At 37.5% G+C, this 21,032-nt stretch overlaps 1 protein-coding gene across 5 annotated transcripts; it reads right to left on the reverse strand.

The window, feature by feature from the left end:
* Positions 1 to 1,750: 1,750 nt before the first annotated feature.
* LOC134532469 (pre-mRNA 3'-end-processing factor FIP1-like) lies at positions 1,751 to 20,710 on the reverse strand. Of its 5 annotated transcripts, none has more exons than XM_063368885.1 (10): positions 20,475 to 20,710; positions 20,225 to 20,388; positions 16,689 to 16,721; positions 15,127 to 15,217; positions 13,149 to 13,309; positions 9,759 to 9,885; positions 7,913 to 8,217; positions 6,838 to 7,065; positions 3,822 to 4,060; positions 1,751 to 2,016 (listed from the first exon to the last, which is right to left on the reverse strand). In XM_063368885.1, exons 2-10 carry the CDS (start codon positions 20,378 to 20,380, stop codon positions 1,863 to 1,865), a joined length of 1,494 nt encoding a protein of 497 aa, XP_063224955.1. In that variant the 5' UTR covers positions 20,381 to 20,388; positions 20,475 to 20,710; the 3' UTR covers positions 1,751 to 1,862. The 5 variants fall into 5 exon arrangements, with proteins under 5 accessions (XP_063224955.1, XP_063224954.1, XP_063224953.1 ...); XM_063368884.1 differs by having other exon boundaries at positions 3,822 to 4,069; positions 20,548 to 20,708; XM_063368883.1 differs by having other exon boundaries at positions 3,822 to 4,069; positions 20,475 to 20,708.
* Between the last annotated feature and the right edge of the window lie 322 nt (positions 20,711 to 21,032).

Below are 21,032 nucleotides of genomic sequence, written 5' to 3' on the forward strand. Positions count from 1 at the left end.
GTCCAGATACAACAATTAGCATTTTGAAAGTTATTATTTGATTGGCTAATATGGAAGTGACGCTATTTTCTGGACTGCGTTTGGCCGATTCAGAGAAAGGAACAAAGAGTGAGTTAAGGCCTATTGACGACGGCGTCACCAGACGCATTTGTGGTCGGCAAAATAATGTGATTTTTGTCGTTTTATGGCCTTCTAAAAACGTGTGCGACGACGGAGACTGAGTAGGCATACGTCTGGATGTAATAGTTTTCATACGTGAAATATATGGTTCTAGAGTAACTTGACGCTTAGTTCCAGAACCCGATGCTTGACAGCTATCTTTGTTCACCTTGTGCGATGCTCGAAATTTACAGTGTTTTTAACAGTCGATTTGCACATCATGATGCCTTTTTCTTTACTGAACACGTAAAATCCTTCGTCGTAATATTCTTTAGCTCTTTCGAAAACACAACTTTCGGCATTTTATATGTTTAAATCCAGTGACCACGGTAATATGACCAACATGCCACAAAAACTTTAACGGAAAACGATCATAGAATGCGAGATACATATCACATCCACTAGGAAATAAAGAACTTAAACTCGACAGACACGCACTCGTGAAAATAAAATCATAGAACATTTTGACACTCTTAACTACCAACGCCATCTGTGATTTGTCCACCAGTAGCTAAAGTGATGATGTTTATTGCCACTCTGTACTCTATGGGTGCTAGAGAAAAACAAAAGCAAAGATGGCATCTCACATATAACCTCTTGTAATAATAAACGTTTTGTGCAGGTTCCAGAATGAGTCAACGTGATTTTTCGCGATAAAAAAGGTTAATTTCGCGCAAATATCGTGATTTCGTCATATTTCGTGAAAAACTACGGATTTCGCGCATCACAGCAAATTTCGATAAAACGAAATGCAGTATATTAACGTCTTATCACTACCAAGTAAGGTTATTTGTATTACACATCATGTGCAAGTGATTTTTTTAAAATTTCGCGATTTCGTCATTAATGAAATTTGACCACCCCTACTTGGAAAGCATTTTAAACCATAAGTCGTAAAATTTTTTTAATATTTTTTTTTGTGGTCAACTGCAGCCTTATTTTTTCCAGTAAAATCTTGACTTACCTGTATTTATATTTCAGAATCAGAAAGCATTTAATTAAAAATTAGTCACATGTGCTTAAGTTTCATATACGTACCCCTCAAGAAAAAAAAAATAGTACATTTGGTATGCTGTTGATCAGGGAGGCAAAAAGGTCGACTTAGCCAAAACATTTAGGCCGGCTTGCACAGTCGTGACTTAAGTCAAAGTAAAGTATTTGTCCATTTGATTAACCTGCTCAGTTTTTAATTATCTGACTCTGCAAATTGCCCCTAGCATTCCGAATTCAACTCTATTAATTATACAGCTATTTATTTTTGTGGTACATATCACATGTTACTTTTTAATTCACCTTATTATAAAGAAATCTTACTATAGCAAACACACCCAAAATCAGTCTCTTTAAGTTTGTTATACCGAGGTTTTACTGTACATGTTTCTTATGTACTAGGTGGAAAAGAGTCCATTTAAAACCCAGAAAATAGGGAATATTGACCTAAACCAAGAGTAACAAACTTAAATCATTACTTCACCACAATAGTTAGGTATGATAATAAAATAATATACTTTTCATATAACATAGACTGTAGCTATTTCACCCATCATATATGTAGTATTTAATGAAACAGGTGATGGTAAAATCAAAGACATTTGAAGGTGAGAAATGATCAATTCTTATCTTACAAACAAGTAGACCAGGAAAATGTGCTGAACACAGCTTCACGAACGAGAGCACTGACGCACGAGAGAGACGGAGGCTCTTCACTCCGTGTCCTCCTTGCTCTTCTCGCGCTCGGCGTGGCGGGACTTCTTCTTGCGGTGGCTGCGGTGGCCGGGACTGCGGCTGCGGCTCTTGTGCCGGCGGGAGCGACGCTCCGTGCTGCGGCTCCGCGACCGGTCCTTCCTCCGGTGCGTCCTGCCCCCGGAACACACGGCACAGCCCGTCACATCACTCAGCATGCCCACACAAACGGGTAATAGAAATTTCCCCAACTTTCCCCGAAACAAGAATTTCAAACTTCCCAACTAATCTGATTGAAATACTTTACCTTCTTTGCAATCTATAGTAAAATATAAAATTTTCTGACCATAATTTCTAACTTCCAAAACAAACAAACAAACAAAAATGAAAATCCAGCCTCCTCTATCCCCACAGCTGGCCTAGTTCTCTCTACACATTCTTCATTTCTTTTCATACCTAACAGAAATTTGCATTTACCATTTTATAGTGAGTGAGCATTACTACGCACTAACACACCATCCGAAATAAAAAAAAATGCCTACACAGTCTGGGTGACAGCATGACATTTTCCCTTCAAATTACTATCGCTGAGGAATTTACACGACTTTTCCAGGTTTAAAACAAATTCCCTGACTTTCGCTGACCAATTTCAACTTCCCCGACTTATCAGAAAGTGGACATCCTGTTAGAATCAAATAAGAAAAACTAAACAAATACTAAACAACAACTGATGAGGAGTTTTTGAAGTAATACTTCTTTAGATGCATTATGAAAAAATGATGAGTGCAATTTTAAGATGCGCACGCATCAATGTAACGTAAAATTAACAGGTTGAAGCTGCCCGCTAAAACGCTCATTAAGTCTCGAAAAAAAGCTACCAACAAAATAGAAATAGAACCTCTATTAGTCGCACAAGTTGGCACGCTCGTCGCCTCTGATCACCGTTTTCATATTTATAATATTTATCCACATGTTTTTAGTTACTACATTCACAACACGTGTTTTAGTTTCATACAAGTGTGAATTATATATGTGCTAATAAATTATATTCAGTAGTGATTTAAATTGAATATTTTGATTAATATTATTTACTATTTGTAAATATTAGTAAAAAAAAAAAAATTGTGCTCCAATAATATAATTGAGGTTAACCATCCGTATGTATTATTTATTGGTATAAATTAAAATATTATTATTTAATATAATTAATACTAAATATTATTAATGTCAAAAATTATTATTGGTTATTTAATATTTACAAAATAAAGAAATAAATTTTATAAACATTTAATATTTATTATTAAATTGAATAAATAATATTTATAAAAAGAAATGAACATATTTAATGAAAACTTTTTGATAAAAATGAAAAGTTAATATTAAATTAAGAAAATAATAAATATTTAAAAAATTAACACACTTAAATTAAATTTTTGTATTTATTAATAAATTTATTTATTTCTTTTAAAATATTAAGTAATCAATAATAAATATTTAAAATTAAGAATCTTATAATATTTAGTACAAATTATGTCATATATATTTATTATTCTCTAAATTTTATTTATTTAATTTTTAAAATTTAAACTGAACTTTATTGACTGTGTTAACTATCTTTTTCCAGCCCTTTTATTATTTTATTGTAATTAATTATTTATATGCAATTAAAAACTATTTTTTAATGATGCCAAAGAAGTATAACTTCTTACGCGCGTACATAAGTGCACGCACCCATTTTTTTTTTTTTTAATAATTTTGATTTTGTTTAATCAAAAATCTCAAACATGTCTGCAGTGTACACTGCAAATTAAAATATTTATGAAAGTTATTTCCAAAAAAAGTCAATTATGTTTAAAAAGTGAAGATGATCACCGACACTGCCTGACATTTCACAGCCATTATATTACAACAAGTATCTGTGGAACATAATTGTGAGAGAACCACATGTATCATGTTGAAGACACTTGGGAGAGACGCACCTGTCCCTGTGCCGCTCCTTCTCGGCACGCTCGCCGCGGTCTTTGCGCTCCCGGGGATCCTTCTCCGTGCCGGGCACCACCAGGTCCTTGTCGTCGCCCAGGCGGCTGGTGGAGCGGCCGCGCCGGCGAGACGTGTCCTCGCTGCCCCGCGAGTCCTGGGACCGCGCGTCGGGGGGCAGGCCCGCCAGCGTCGTCACGATGGGGCGGGGCGTCATCACCTTCACCGCCTGTCCGGACGGCTGCCAGGCCTCGACAACAAGCGTCGGCACACTATCACACGCGCTCCCGGCGCCCTGTCCCGCTCCGCGGTGACAGCCTGTTTTCAGAGGGCCCGAAACTAACTTTAACACCCGACCAAAACATGAGCACCTTCTGTATAAACTGGAGACAACAGATACTAGTAGTGTGGGGTTAGTTTTAAGGTAGGACAACCTCATGACATGTTACATTTTAAGTATTTAGATTTCTTGGCTCAAAGAGCCAAAATTTTTTGTATTATATGATATAAAAAAAATTGCTGATAAAAACAGTTGAAACCAAGATGGCATTTTTCAGTTATGATGCTTTAGAAATTTAAAAAAATAAATTAATTAATTAAAAAATGAATAGCTGGTGGTCATGATGAAATACTAAAGGACAGTGCTAATGGCAGAGATCGTGAACTGGATAGAGAGGAGAATGCCCAGCAAAATGCACACTGCAAACTAAGAATGAGACGCAATACACCTGTGTTCATTCATGTTTAACACATTCCTCTTTTAGTGCGTAATTACTTTGAAAACATATTTTAATTTGACAGTCAAAGCTAAGCCACATCTAGAGTATAATATATATAGTCAATGAAGGATGGCATTAGATATAAAATTAATATTTTGAAATTTAAAAAAAAGAAAAAAGGGGAGGTCTTAATATTGAGTCAATCCAGTAATCGGACGAAACACAAATTAGTAGGGCTGGGCGATTCCACAGATTTCATTTCGATTCGATTCCGATTCAAATTACTGTAAAAAATTGAAATTTCGATTTCGATTCGATTCTTTAATTCTAGAGCAATTGCATAAGGTAAACAAGTGTAAAAAAATTTCTAACAATGTAGGCAAACATTCTTAGAATCATTACTTCGTGAAGTCCACATGTCTGTGGTTAAAGCTATGGAATTTACTCCGCCGTCAATGTCTGTTGCCAGTTTTGTTTTTATTCTTTCAAGATGATGTTCATAAAGATCTGGAATTACACGCCTTGCAAATGTTCTACGGCCAGGCATGCTATATTTTGGTTCAACCAGTGACACGAGGTCTCTAAAACCTGTATCTTGGACCATGCTGAATGGTTAAAGATCTGTTGCCAACATTTTGCCTATTGCACTGGTAATGGAAACTGCTCTGGGATGATCATTTGGATATTTTTCCAACCTAGAAAATGCAGTTTGCTGGACAATTTCCTGTTTAGGTACAGATGAAGATGGAAGTACCACAGATTTCATTTGAGATTGCAATTTTAAAAATTCGGAATATACGTCAGTGTGTTTTGCGAGATGTTTAGCCATGCTGGTTGTGCTCCCATGAACTTGTTTAAGTTTGTTGCCACATGTTTTGCATTTTGAATGTGTTTCTGACACTTTTTCGTAAAATTTCCAAACCGCACTTCGACCTTTAAATGCACCTTTCACGTTTCCACTCATTTCTACAATCAGCACAAAGATTGTTTTCACACTAGAAACTCAACACGGTATTGGACGTGAGGACGTGACAAAATAAAATAAACATGATGGATCATTTCTCATTTCCAGTACTAACGCTCTTGCATTTTCCATTAATGTCGTCGGCATCTGTGATACTGCAGTGAAGGCATATATGTTAAGACAAAGAAAAAGAACACAACTACCACATGTGTAGCTATCAAACTTCCTCACTTAAAAAAACGTATAAAAGCGGAACCCATAACCAAAACAAAGTGGTTATCACAGATATAGTGCAACAACTGCACAGCTTCGATGGAAGAATCAGACTTTTTTATGTCCAAGCCGTGGTACTGAAGTTTGCTACCATTAGAGCTCAAGTTGCATACAATTCGGCAGCCATTTTGTGGAAGTGTTGCGTGCACGATCATATCATATCTTTGAAGCTAAGGTAGTGTTTATTTACCGCTTTCGGTGATTGAGGTTATATTCACAGCCCAGAAATGAAAATTATTGGACAATTGGTTCGTGGACTTTCCAATTGCATAATTAATGTGTTTCTCGGCCGTTTGTAATAAAGATTTTTTTTTTTCTTCCCATTTTGAACAAAATGAGTGCTGTTATTTAGAGGATTGGAGGTAAATATTGCTTATGAATCATGAGTGTTTGGCAGAACCAAAGTTCGTAGATATGAAGAACGTCGCTAAATGGAATATTCGTTGAGGATTTACGTACAAACAAAGTTTATGTGCAATTTAACGGAATTTGTGATGCAAATGACCTAGACAAAGTTCGAATTTTTCGAATCTTAATTTTAAAGAACAAACGATTTCGATTATTTACGGAATCGAATCGAAATCGTAATTTTCGATTAATCGCCCAGCCCTACAAATTAGGTAAACTAAACACTCAAATGCTTATGGTACATTTTTCAACAAATCACCATTTAACACACATTTACTCACGCACCCCACACAGCATTGACTGAACAAAGAACCTCAAACAATTTTTCAGCAAAAAGTTTATGTTAAGTCATTAAATATCCTGCCAAACTTTATAAATAACAGGTACAGAAAATTTTTAAATAAAAAATGGGGAAAGTATATATAAATAAATATGATGCATCCTTTCACATAAAAATAACTTAACGCTTAGAAGAGAAATGCAACAAATTTCAATTTAAAAATAGTATTTAATGTGTTGTTATTTTATTTGATAAAAAAAAGCGTAATGAAATTCTTAATAATTATTTATAATTAATTAACTGACGATCAAATCAACAGAGAGCCAGAACATAGGTGCGGGCTGTGCCAGAGCCAAGCGGGAAGGGAGACGTACATTGTCCTTCCACTGCAGGTCCTGGGTGGGCTCGTACGCCTGGTAGTACGGGTCGGCGTCGCCCGAGTAGAAGTCCGAGCCGTAGCCGTCCATGTGGCCGGGCGGAGGGGGGAAGGCCGGGGGGATCACGCCGTGCGGGGGAGGGGGCAGGTCGAAGGCCGCCGGCGGGGGCACCGACATGTCCGGGAACGGCTTGCGGCTGTACTCCCGCCGGTCCGCCGTCATCACCTGCACACACACGCAGGCCAGTTCATGACGACCATGGCTTTACATTACACAATCACTAATCAGTGGAGGAAACATTTTATGGTTTTAAGTCCAATTTCATTTTAAGAGTAGAGAATTTTGGTGTTACCAAAATAGGGTAAAATTTATATGATGCATTTTTAAGATAAAATCATTTTTAATAAATAGCTCTAAAAACTTTTTTTTTGTGTGAACAAAAAAAAATAAACTAGCCAAAATTTATGGTTTAAAACTGATTCAATAAAACAATAAAATCTTGAGAATAAAACAAATTAAATTAATTATTTCTGATCCATGCACTTTAGTACAATTTTTTGATCTGGAGATAATGTATTGTATTATATTTTAAAGAGTATATTATTAAAGACGAACCTGATTTATAATGACTTGAAGAACTCTCACCCCACATAGGTATTTGAATGTAATTTTAACTTGCATATATTGGATATAAATATTTCCTTCTTAACTTACGTAGCGTTAACTTCTGATCAACTTAAAAATGTTGCCTGTTTTAATTTAGTTTACTGAGAAGCACAGGTTACTACAAAATATAGATTTTTTTTTACCCCCTGTCATTTGTGAATTTGCAGGCACGCACATACATTGATAAGGTAAGTTAAGAGTGTCACTGCCTTTCCATTGGGGGGTGGGGGTGGAAGAGGTAATATATGAGTTTTTTAAATGTTCTTTGATGTGCATGGTGAGATGAACGGTGTATTAACTTACATTGTGGTGTTGTGTGTTGCATCAACATGCTTTGCTGTGTTATTTCTGTTTTATCGCAATCCACCAAGTAACTACTTGTCCCCGGGAGTGCGGCATATCGGACCTGGATGACGTTCTCCTTGGGCGGCGTCCCCTTCTCGCTGTTGCGCCGGGACGCCAGGCCGCCCACGCCGATGACGTCGATGGTGCCCGCCAGCCGGCGGCCGGGCGGCGGCCCCGCCTTCTTGGGCCCCATGAAGCCCGAGTACTTGGAGTTGTCATTGGTGATGGCGACCGGGATGACTCCCCGGCCGGCACCCGTGCTGCCCAGCTGCGCCAGGCCCACGCCCGACTCGTGGATGCGCAGGCGCTTCTGGCGCTCGCAGTACGCCCGCCACGTGTCCTCGTTGAAGCCGTAGTTGAAGTAGTCTGCGCACACCACCCTCCCCTCCGGCCCCCCGCTCTCACACACTCGGCTCCCGGCCGGACGCTGCAGCAGGCACTAGGGCTGCGAGCCTGCAGTTTCAAGTTCGTGCTGGGCTCCAGGCAAAATACAACACAGTTCATTACGTGTTTTCCAAATGTCTATATAAAAATATACAGTGTGTAAAAAAAAAAAAAAAAAAAAAGTAAACTGAACCATAAAGTACAATTTTTAATTGTTAGAAGTGGCGTATGTATTTTGAAATCATTAAAACATTTAATTTATATAAAAGATATCTTAACAGGTCATTTCAGTGGAACATTATGGACTTTTGTCAATTATTGTAATTACACTTAACATAAGCCTAGCACTGACACTAACCTAAAATGCTGTAAGGTAAATGAACCACTGTAGAGGCATACATAAATAAATATAATATAGTTTAATACATACGAATTGTACAAACAGTTCAAAATTACTAACTATGAAAGAATAACACCAATTACTAAGAAAAATTCTTTTGAATTTCAATTCTTTTGCATATTCAGGAGTCTTAATTAGGTCTATGATTGAAAATTATACTTCCCGCAGCGATATAATATACCGCTAGCAATTCTTGTAACTGCCATATAACTGGATCCTAAACTTACTGTCTTGCTACTGAAGCTAATAAATGAAGGATAAATCTATTTTCACACCACCATTCACAGATACTAGAAATATTGGCAATATCAAATACTAACACAGTTAATACATTTGAAATTTCAAAATGAAAATGAAATGTTTTTAATTATGGCCGACTGATTTAATTTAAATTAGTTCCACATTTTAATTATATTTACATTATTTTAAAACAAAGAAATTGTGAATTCAACAATAATTGTAATCACACATGTGCCTGTATGAACAATTGAAATGGAATGGTTTTGCGTGGTAGTAAGGCTGAGCTGGCATTCCAGACAAATCGGGCTCGAAGATCAATCCAGTCAGTAGTATGCAGGTTTACTTCCATTTCACTCCAAGAAAATGCTACAATTCCCAGTCAAAAGAAAAATTCTAAAAAAAATATCTAATGCTCCAACTAGATATTTGGCTGGAGCTCGATTTCAAAGTCCCACACTCGCAGACCTATAATCCCAAAGATAGATGTTAATTTAGTTCAAACAAGATACTCTAGATCTTAGTAAGTATTTATAAAAATTATAAAACACAAAACTGTTTAGTACCAAAGACTTACATAGCAATGTATTCCAGCTAACCTGGAAGTTCGGAGTCAAGCATTTCATAATCGCAATCGAACAAAAATTTACTTAAAAAAAATCTCAATGATCCAATAACAAAAAAAAATACTTCATGATAAATATTCCAATGTGCTAAGATTATAGCTAGGGGCGGGAAAAATTTGCAGCTTGGGATAGATGAGATTTTTTTGGCGCATTTCCCTTTAGATTGCTATTTTTGCTAATTTTCAATTAAATTTAAATTTTTTGGGAAAATACAAGTAAAATACAATTGAGGTGTGGAACACGCCACAACAGTACTGCACCGGTGATGTCCGCGCCGGGCTTCCTCCACGGCTTGTCCTCCACGGAGTCCAGGTTGTACTCGTGAGCGGGCACGCCATTGATGGAGCCGACCGCCTCAAACTCCTCGATGGAGAACTTGCCCGGTTGCTGCACAGACACAGAGACACTCGACACTCAGCACTTCACACCGAGCAGGCTAGTCGGGACAACTAGCAACACCAACAGGTATTTCATACTTTACCCCCCAGAGGTTTAACATCCAGATAACGAGGACATGCAAAGATCTAAAGCAACATCAAATATCACCGAAATATTTTTCAACACTAAGAACATCCATAGGTACAACACATTCTGCTCACTAAACAAGAACATTATGAGGAGTTTTTACCATGGTAACTATTTGAAAAAATTAAAATTTAAAGTGTTGAATGATTTAACACCAAAATTAATACTAATTTTTATTTCTTGTACTTGATTCACTCTGACCCTCGAGACCTAGCTTCTGATTTGAGGGTGGATTTGAGGGTGGATTTGAGGGTGGATTTGAGGGTGGATTTGAGGGTGGATTTGAGGGTGGATTTGAGGGTGGATTTGAGGGTGGATTTGAGGGTGGATTTGAGGGTGGATTTGAGGGTGGATTTGAGGGTGGATTTGAGGGTGGATTTGAGGGTGGATTTGAGGGTGGATTTGAGGGTGGATTTGAGGGTGGATTTGAGGGTGGATTTGAGGGTGGATTTGAGGGTGGATTTGAGGGTGGATTTGAGGGTGGATTTGAGGGTGGATTTGAGGGTGGATTTGAGGGTGGATTTGAGGGTGGATTTGAGGGTGGATTTGAGGGTGGATTTGAGGGTGGATTTGAGGGTGGATTTGAGGGTGGATTTGAGGGTGGATTTGAGGGTGGATTTGAGGGTGGATTTGAGGGTGGATTTGAGGGTGGATTTGAGGGTGGATTTGAGGGTGGATTTGAGGGTGGATTTGAGGGTGGATTTGAGGGTGGATTTGAGGGTGGATTTGAGGGTGGATTTGAGGGTGGATTTGAGGGTGGATTTGAGGGTGGATTTGAGGGTGGATTTGAGGGTGGATTTGAGGGTGGATTTGAGGGTGGATTTGAGGGTGGATTTGAGGGTGGATTTGAGGGTGGATTTGAGGGTGGATTTGAGGGTGGATTTGAGGGTGGATTTGAGGGTGGATTTGAGGGTGGATTTGAGGGTGGATTTGAGGGTGGATTTGAGGGTGGATTTGAGGGTGGATTTGAGGGTGGATTTGAGGGTGGATTTGAGGGTGGATTTGAGGGTGGATTTGAGGGTGGATTTGAGGGTGGATTTGAGGGTGGATTTGAGGGTGGATTTGAGGGTGGATTTGAGGGTGGATTTGAGGGTGGATTTGAGGGTGGATTTGAGGGTGGATTTGAGGGTGGATTTGAGGGTGGATTTGAGGGTGGATTTGAGGGTGGATTTGAGGGTGGATTTGAGGGTGGATTTGAGGGTGGATTTGAGGGTGGATTTGAGGGTGGATTTGAGGGTGGATTTGAGGGTGGATTTGAGGGTGGATTTGAGGGTGGATTTGAGGGTGGATTTGAGGGTGGATTTGAGGGTGGATTTGAGGGTGGATTTGAGGGTGGATTTGAGGGTGGATTTGAGGGTGGATTTGAGGGTGGATTTGAGGGTGGATTTGAGGGTGGATTTGAGGGTGGATTTGAGGGTGGATTTGAGGGTGGATTTGAGGGTGGATTTGAGGGTGGATTTGAGGGTGGATTTGAGGGTGGATTTGAGGGTGGATTTGAGGGTGGATTTGAGGGTGGATTTGAGGGTGGATTTGAGGGTGGATTTGAGGGTGGATTTGAGGGTGGATTTGAGGGTGGATTTGAGGGTGGATTTGAGGGTGGATTTGAGGGTGGATTTGAGGGTGGATTTGAGGGTGGATTTGAGGGTGGATTTGAGGGTGGATTTGAGGGTGGATTTGAGGGTGGATTTGAGGGTGGATTTGAGGGTGGATTTGAGGGTGGATTTGAGGGTGGATTTGAGGGTGGATTTGAGGGTGGATTTGAGGGTGGATTTGAGGGTGGATTTGAGGGTGGATTTGAGGGTGGATTTGAGGGTGGATTTGAGGGTGGATTTGAGGGTGGATTTGAGGGTGGATTTGAGGGTGGATTTGAGGGTGGATTTGAGGGTGGATTTGAGGGTGGATTTGAGGGTGGATTTGAGGGTGGATTTGAGGGTGGATTTGAGGGTGGATTTGAGGGTGGATTTGAGGGTGGATTTGAGGGTGGATTTGAGGGTGGATTTGAGGGTGGATTTGAGGGTGGATTTGAGGGTGGATTTGAGGGTGGATTTGAGGGTGGATTTGAGGGTGGATTTGAGGGTGGATTTGAGGGTGGATTTGAGGGTGGATTTGAGGGTGGATTTGAGGTGCTCTTTGTGATTTGAATTACCAAAGATAATTGGGTTTGGACCATTCATTATAGCATGTCTCATCCTTGGATAGCAAAGTGCATTCTAAATGGCATTCACTCTCTCTCTCCAATGCATCATTCCTGCCATTAGCACAGTCCTTGTTCAGTGCGCTCTGTTGCCAGATATCTCAGTTTCAAGTGTTTTTGTTAACAATATTTTTATAACACTTAATTTAATATCAAACATTTTGTCCCTGTTTGAGCATAGCACATACCTTAATGCAATGCCTTGTTATTAATAGTGACCCAACTGCTACAAACAGTTTCTCCTGTGAAATAATAATTGGTTTCAGCACTGAATTATCTGTTTTTTTCTTTCAAAATGACTCCAACTGTAATAAATACTGTCAATAGATACTATGGTTTCAAAAAAATTGGTTGTCTGTAAAGTCGGTTTACGGACAATAGTTTAACGTGACGTCATAACAAAACATTGATGAAATGATTGCATACTTTTATGAATTGAATATTTTTTTATTGAATTATCAGTATTTTGTATGAATACAAAGGAGTGAAATGAAATCTACAATTTAATTGATAAATTTACTTTTATTTGCACTCATTAATTCAAATCTGTTTATTACTTTAACAAACAGATTATTTTAACTATAACTTTTATACGTGGTTGCTATTTAACTTCTTCCAATCTGTGTTATTCTGTTAAGGATAGGACGATGACAGGCAAAGTAGGAAACAAATGGGAGTGTTTCAAGTTTAATGTGCCTCGAAAAAGTCAAATTGATGGTTGTTCCAATCAAGTGGAAGAGAGAAAGATGTGACGCAAGCGTAAAATGAATGTAACGGGACACAGCGTAACGGGACTCTTTTTCGTGCGTGCAGCCAGCGTTCATCTATTTATTAGACGTTGTCACGTCAATAAACAAACAGTAAAACTATTATAATAAACAATGGTAGAACGTGAACAAGCCGGGCTGAGTGAGGCACACGATCATCTCACCTTGAGCTTGTCGGCGCCCCCGGAGGACGTGAGCAGCCCCCCTCGCTTGATGTTCAGGCTGGTGTAGGTGGGGCTGGTCTTGATGTCGTTGATGATGACGTGCACGTCATCCTCGTCACTGTCGTCCTCGTCATCTCCCGTCCCCGTCCCGTTCTCCTTGGCTGCGGCACACACACCCCGCGCCCGTCAACCCCACCGCCAGAGCTCGCCGCAACTGCCAAGCTGCCAAGCCATTACATTTCATTACTGCTGAAGACCCGAACACCGGGGAGCTGGCAACATGTACCTAACTGTTTTCCTAACCTCAAAACATCTGTGGAATGCTCTTTAACACGTGAGCACAATCAATATAAGCTTTTCACAAGCTATACAGTATTATATATAATATAACATTTTAACTTGATGCAATTCAATCTGACTAGCTACAAATATACATTGTGATTTAGCATATACAACAAGACTGGTAATATGTAACAGTATTAAGTTGAGTAGCTATAGATTTAACTCTTGCTTAATATTAAGTTATTGCTAAAACCTTGATATGTTTTCAGGTATTCAGAAACTCTGAACATTCTACTACGTCATCATTTGAGAACTTTATTTCATGAACAAAAAAAATGTGTGTAGCCTAGATTGTGCCCAATTTTTCTTTTCTTTTGTCTATTAAGCTCACCAGACAAGCAGTTAGTCACCCCAGGAGAAATCATTACAAGTGTCATCTAATGCCATGTAACTGCCTCTGGACTTGATTCAGTTAGGAAGTGAATTAGCGGTTGTGCAGGTACGTTGTAAAAACCCAGATTACAGCCTTTCTCATGCAATCCAGTAATAATCTTTTGTTATAAATTTTTTGTCATCTTTCAGGTTAGATTTAAAGTTTTTCCTTTTTCAAAGTTTTTGTAAACGTAATTCTCTGGGTTTATTGTTTTTATTACTTCAAAAATAGATTTATGAATTTTAAAAAATAAAAACAATAAACTCGAATTACATTTACAAAAACTTTGAAAAAAGGAAAAACTTTAAATCTAACCTGAAATATGACAAAAAATTATAACAAATTATTATTACTGGATTGCATGAGGAAGGCTGTAATCTGGGTTGTTACGTCACATCCAGGCTCAGCTCATTAATTAAATGAATTTATTCACATTTCAGGCTATATGGTGTACTTGCATTTCGCTGTTACATGCTTTACGGCGTTATTTCGGTTTTTATCGCAATTCCCCACATAATCTTTTCCCCACTTACGAGAAGTGTGCTGAAATCTTGCACCAAAACAGAACTATACAGATAGTAAGATTCCACAGTAACAAACATTAATAGCTGTAACATATACATATTATACCTGTAGCCAAAAATACACCAGCCCTTCGAAGTAGCACTTTGATTTGCTGCATGGTCATGAAGTAACAATACCAACAAATAAGGGCAAGATTAGTAGTAGTAAGATGATAAAGATTCGAAGTAGCATATTTTTTAAATCTACATGAGTTTTTAATTTCTGTGTATGCACCATAGCAATGTAATGGCACTCTTGTAGTAATAAAATGCAATGAATAAATAATGTGTCAAATCAATAAGTGTTAGCATACTCTTTACTAATTAACCGTTTCCTCCATTGCCTGGAACTTGAGCCCAACGTAGACATAGGTAGCTTTGACTTCACAAAGTGTTTAGCCAATGTTTGTATTACACCCTGCCATAAGGCAAGTATTGTGGTTAGCAATTTAAGTGTTGTAGTTGGCAGACATGCTCTTAATGAACAATAGTCGAGAATTACGTTAACACGTTCAGTAATGTTAAGTTTTTTCTCCTTAAAACTTATTAAAACAAAGCACTTATGTTATTAATAAGATAATTTTGTAACTCAGAAATTTTTTGAAGCCCGCTTTAAGCCAGGGCCTATTTTTGTCAACCATGCGGCTGGCGAATTTCGTCACACCGTACTTTTACTCCGGGATGTTTGTCTGAAACTCGCCTTCCTCGTCCTTGTCCTGCGACTGCTCGTCGTCGCCCTCGGCTTCCCCCGGCACCGGGGCGGGGATGGCGGCGGGCTGCGGGGCTGCCTCCTGCGACACACGACACACCACACGTTCCACCGCTGTCCCACGAGCACGGCCTCGTCCCACCAGGTCCGCACCGGCAACGCCCCAAACAGCGTGTCTGACGGACACTCATCACCGACTGGTCCACGGGTGGCCTGGACGGTGGTCCAACTCGAACTTTCGGTCCCAATCTGTGTGTCGGTAGCCAAAGAAGAATACTTATTATTTGCGCAGTTTCCGGTTTGCCGTCGAGAATGTGCTCTTGTACAGAAAGTAATGGGCGATGTGATAGGAAGCTAAGAAGACAAAGACAAAATTTTAATTAGTGCATTAGTGCAACAATAAACACAAACAATGAAAAGACGTTTATTTTGGCACTCTATAATCACTGCAGTCTGGTGACTACTGTCTAAATTAGTGCATTCGGACATCGCAAATGTAGACCGGGTAGTTTTCCATCCGAGAATATGACAAATTCACATTCAGATAAAAATACAGACTGTCCACAGGTTCGGAATGTTGCAGACAAACTTTAATTCAGACCCAGCTCGTCCGGACATTTATTTAATCAGGAGGAATACAAATTTAAAAAAAAAAAAAAAATTAAAAAAAGGATTTAGTAAAACTCATCCTCTGAAATAAAGTGCAGACAAAGAGGCTGACAAGAGCATCCTGTTTCCTGCGAACGGACTCTCAACCTACAGCTGTTTTTTGGAAAATTTGTCAATGAATTTATACTTTCCAGCATTAACCAAAGGCCACTGTCTGCGTCACTACTGCACTACATAAGAAAAATTTAAACTTGAGAAGTATCACAGTCAGTTTTAAAAAAAAAAATGTTTTTGCCAGAAATACTAGATCTTGCCAGTATTCATAGCAATTTGGAAAGGCAATTGAGTGACATGACACGTAAGAACAGGTTACATTCACATCACATGAATCTTTTATGCGTGCTTGTGTTTCGGACTAAGAAAATATTGACAACTTAAACTGCAACCCTTCAGAATCACACACAGTCAGTCAAAATGATTGACTAGAAGATCCACAACTATATACCTACACAAGTCTCCTAAATTTGAGGGGTACATACTTAAATGGATGTAATATTATAAAAAATAATTTTAAGGTGGTTTTAATGCAAAAGTCTTAAACAAATCCATAGCCTAATGGAAATACAGCTAATGTCTAATAAACCCAAAAGAATAAATTGGCATGTATGCAAGGAAAAAATCAATTTAATTTATACCCACTTCAACCACAACACATCAGGGCTTAACACAGTGCATGTAGATTGAACGAAGGAGTTGAGTTTTCAGATAGGACCTAAAGGCTAGTCTTCAAAGCAAATAATCATTATGTCATAGGCCTCATTCCCACACACAATATCGTAAAAAAAAAAGGCCAAGAAATTTCACAACGTAGTTTGAGTGCAAGTTGCAGTTTCAGTGCAAAGTATAAGGTTTGCAATGTTCTAGACTAACGAGTCTTAACTTACCGACGCAGAGCTGTTTTCAGTGGGTTCTGTTGCCTGAAATCAAAGAAGAGTGGTTCACACTTTGACTTAATAACCCTGAGTACTTTGTGAATTCCAAGTGCTATTTCTGATCATGTGGTTCCAGTACAAAGTGGAGCACAAGTTCATTATAAAGCAACAGTAATGTAGGTTAAAACATTTTGAAAAATCTGCTGTGAAACAGTACGTGAGTTTGTATTCCTACCTGCAAACAGCCAATTTCCAATGTTTAGCTAATTTGTCACTCTTAAATGGCATGAAAACTAAGTTATTAATATATTATATTATTTTCATGATGTTTAGCATATTCCCTACACATGATTTTACTTGATGTTGTCACAACTTAGAAAAAGAATATGTAAATGAAATTACATGTTAACAAGTATCTTTGTACAATTACACAGGTGTATTTAACAACTGGTTCCCACAAAATTCCAGTTGGAAGTTATTAGACAAATGTAGCATTAGACAAATTAAGGTTTCAGTCCATTCACATTAAATATTTACATTTATAGTACAAAAACTTTTAAAAAAATTAACTCTTTGTTTTTGATTGGTTATTCCTTAGATTATCAAGACTATGTGGATGTAAATTAAGTAAGGCTATAGGGCTTTTATAAGGAAAATAATTCAAATTTTGGTATATTATTCTACAAAGGCATATTTATTACTTCCGGCTGGATTCTGAAAATCCCGTATTAGCATTGGCTATAAAGAAAAGTAAATCTGTGAGGTGAACAAATTATTAAATGCAATAAAATAAAAATAAAACAGTAGGTAAATCTAAAAGAGAGACTTAAAAAAAATTCACTTCTGACATTTTGACTGACAGTTCACACAAATTTACAGTATTTTTAATTTTGCTAACCTAACTAAGGTAAATATGTAGTGTACGGAGTAGCGTCAAAATTTTTTTTTAAAAATCTGAAATAACTTTCATTATATGCTCTTTTACGTCCTCTTTTCATTACCGCCTGCGGAGATAAGAAATTCCAAATACTTTAGGAGATATCAAGTTTTTTAATTTTCATATTTGGGCGATATTTGTAAAAAAAAATTTAAAATTCCGAAAATACTTTTATTCTGTGCTCTTTAACTTCCTCTTTCAATTAAACCCGGCGGAAATAAATTCCAAATATTTTAGGAGATATCGAATTTTTAAATTTTCATCCTGTGCACTCATGCAGCATTCAATCACCATTGTTGCTACACGTATGATTTTTTTTTTTTTGCGATGTACGTGAACGGGGAAACCTAAGATGCACATTAAGTTCTGCCATTCCCGATTACACCCGAACAATTCACCTTCGGCCAACCTCGGGCTTATTTATTAACATTTATATGTCTCTGTTTATTTTAATGTAGCTATACTAACCTAACTAACCGTCCATAGTGTTTTAAAGTGTTTTAATGTAGCTAACCTAACCGACCACATTTAATATTTGAATTAATTTTTCCTGCGCAAAAATAAAACAAATCCCGAAGTTGGCTGAAGGTGAATTGTTCGGGTGTAATCGGGAATGGCAGAACTTTATGTGCATCTTAGGTCCCACACGTGAACAACTACATCATGTAAAAAGAAAATTACGTGAGTTCCTACTGTTCATCCTTTGTCCCGGTTTGTTAGGTCAGGTCAGTTACATTATAAATATGTACTTTAAAACTAAACAACCATTAAAATTAATTTTATTATTTTTAATGTCCGTTCAGTTTCAAAGTATTTATAATGTAGCTGACCTGACCTAATCTACATTTGTCCCGTTTTGTTATGTCAGGTCAGTTACATTATAAATACTTAAAACTATACAAGTAAAATTAATTGATATTATTTTTAATTTCTGTTTATTTTGAAGTATTTATAATGTAACTAACCTTACCTAATGGAAAATTTCTGTTATTTAGGCATTCACGCACACACGGCAAAATATAAAATGCAGGCAGTCGAATGATTACATGTCTTGTATTGCAAAATAAGAACGGCGATATCTCCAAAAGTAATTGGAATTTCTCATCTCCACAGGCTGTAATGAAAAGAGGACGTAAAAGAGCATATAATGAAAGTTATTTCAGATTTTTAAAAAAATTTTTGACGCTAATCCGTACACTACATATTTACCCTAACTAATAAACCATTCACACAGGACACTAGGTACTTGAATATTTTTTTAAATATATATATAAAATTTTTTTTAAGATTCACACTCTCTGCTAGATAAGTTTGTAAGCTTTCAAACATGGTATATTTAATAGGCTGATACTCAACAGTTACTACTTGCAGTTTAATCTCCACGTAGCTGATTCGTTTTTCTACAGTGCTAATTATGCTTAGTAACCACCATTTACTAACAGCTAGTTACATAGTTTATTTTTATCTTTGTAGGCCTCAAGAAATCGGTCTCATTTTTCTCAAGCTCTTAGTTGGTAATTTAAAGGTTGAATAGTTTATTTAGAACATATACTCTTTATAACTGTTAAAGGAACCCTTACATCTATATTATCTACTATATTTCACTAATTTGTTTAAATCTGGTAACATTTGTTATATGCTGTTTTTGCACTACGCGCTTTTTCCATTTTACTGGCGTTTTGTGTTGAACCATATGTGGACGTAGTTATGCAAAAAGGAACCAACCAACATGAAACCTATTCTGAATATTTTGAAGTTAAAATGTTAATTATAAATTGTAATTCTGGTATTGATAACATAATGTGGGTATAATTTTAATGGTCTAGTATAAATACTGATATAATAATAGTAACAACGGTACAATCAACCTTGTACTATTTTAATTTATTTTCAAATAAAATATAACAAAATTGTGGGTTGGTTCCTTTTAGCATAACTACGTCCAAGCATGGTACGCGTGCCATGTCGAAGCTGAAATTCGAAGCTAACTTCACTTCAGTTGGTGACTGCAACATTACAAAACAGGCTACCAAAATTAACCTGCCTTTTTAGTTGTAATCACAAAAACTCCCATTAGATTACATACAACTCTATCATTATAATCAGCCGTAATCATGACGACAGGGTGGGAGTGTTTGGGGGAAGATACTAGGTGTGAGAGGAGAGGACTCCAGAGAAGCGGCTCCAGGAAGCGGGGGGATAAAGAAGGGACTCCTTGCTACCAGGCAAGAGCCTAATTACAAGCACACAAGCATTTACCATTACCAATATATATTTGATTTTGAAAATATGAATTATAAAACTTTGGTATAAACGGGATACACAAAAAGGAACAATTACAATTTCCCCTGTTGTTTGCTTAACTACTCAACGATGCCTTAAATGGTGCAAGTAGACGGGTGCACAGCCTGCAATCGCTCCAAGAGCAAAGTTTTCAACTCCACAATAATCAAAGCTCACTGGGAAATCAACGGGAGCAGAGCAATGTCGTGACTCTAGCCTTACTGCCATTTTTCCAGTCAGGAATCCGTCTTTTTTACCTACCGGTGAAATTTACACCTGATGATAAACAATGTTTAATACCTACACGTAACTTCACTTACAAACTTACCTTATCATGACTATCATCTGCTATATCATTTACACGTGATCGATCTGTTTTTTCTTCTGATGAATCATCGACTGTTTTATCTTGTATTTCATGATCAGTAGTTTCTGTTGCATCGCCGTAAAGCCACTGGTCTTCGTTCCCCGAGTCATCCGCCATTTTTTCTCCTGTTAGGAAAAAAGCCAACGGTTATTAAAGTACAATAAATATTATTATATTGTAACAAAATTAGAATGACCTATAAGTATTTTACACGTGAAGAAGACGGTCCCGAACAAATACACACAACCCTCACTTATCAAGGTAAGCAACAATTTTAAACTTAACTCAACAATATTTCACACGCATAATGACTAGAATAGCTTGACACGTGAAGAAGACGGCCCCGAACAAGTACATGCAACCCTCACTTATCAAGGTAAGCAACAATTTTAAACATAACTCAACAATATTTCACACGCATAATGACTAGAATAGCTTGACTTTCTTTGGAAGTCACAAACATTATGAGAGGGTTAATAAATTATGAGATAGTTTGTTGACTTGCATTTGGCAATTGGTAAGCTTTGAAGTTGACATAACGCCAAGCCCAAAATATAAAAAATCATAAATTATTTTTTTTTTAACCTGGGTAAAGCATTGTCAATACTTGATGGCATTGTTTTATAATGATATAGTATAGACCGATTTTATTTTTTTGCCCATTGACACATTATTTTAAAGTAGAAATATAAAAATTCCTTTCTGCTTGACCTACAGTTGTAGGAAGATTTGAAAGTTAATATTTCTTTCAGAAAATTCTAAAAGATTG

Source organism: Bacillus rossius, chromosome 6 (assembly GCF_032445375.1).
Source record: "Bacillus rossius redtenbacheri isolate Brsri chromosome 6, Brsri_v3, whole genome shotgun sequence".
Taxonomy (NCBI): Eukaryota; Metazoa; Arthropoda; class Insecta; order Phasmatodea; family Bacillidae; genus Bacillus; species Bacillus rossius.

What these genes read in the sequence shown, in the direction of transcription:
- LOC134532469 (XM_063368884.1), bottom strand. Translation starts at nt 20,380, where the DNA reads ATGGCGGATGACTCGGGGAACGAAGACCAGTGGCTTTACGGCGATGCA. An exon ending in GCAGGACAAGGACGAGGAAG is followed by an intron (nt 13,310 to 15,126) that starts GCGAGTTTCAGA and finishes TGTGTGCCGCAG; the next exon opens with CCAAGGAGAACGGGACGGGG. An exon ending in GCCCGGCGCGGACATCACCG is followed by an intron (nt 8,218 to 9,758) that starts GTGCAGTACTGT and finishes TGGTGTGCGCAG; the next exon opens with ACTACTTCAACTACGGCTTC.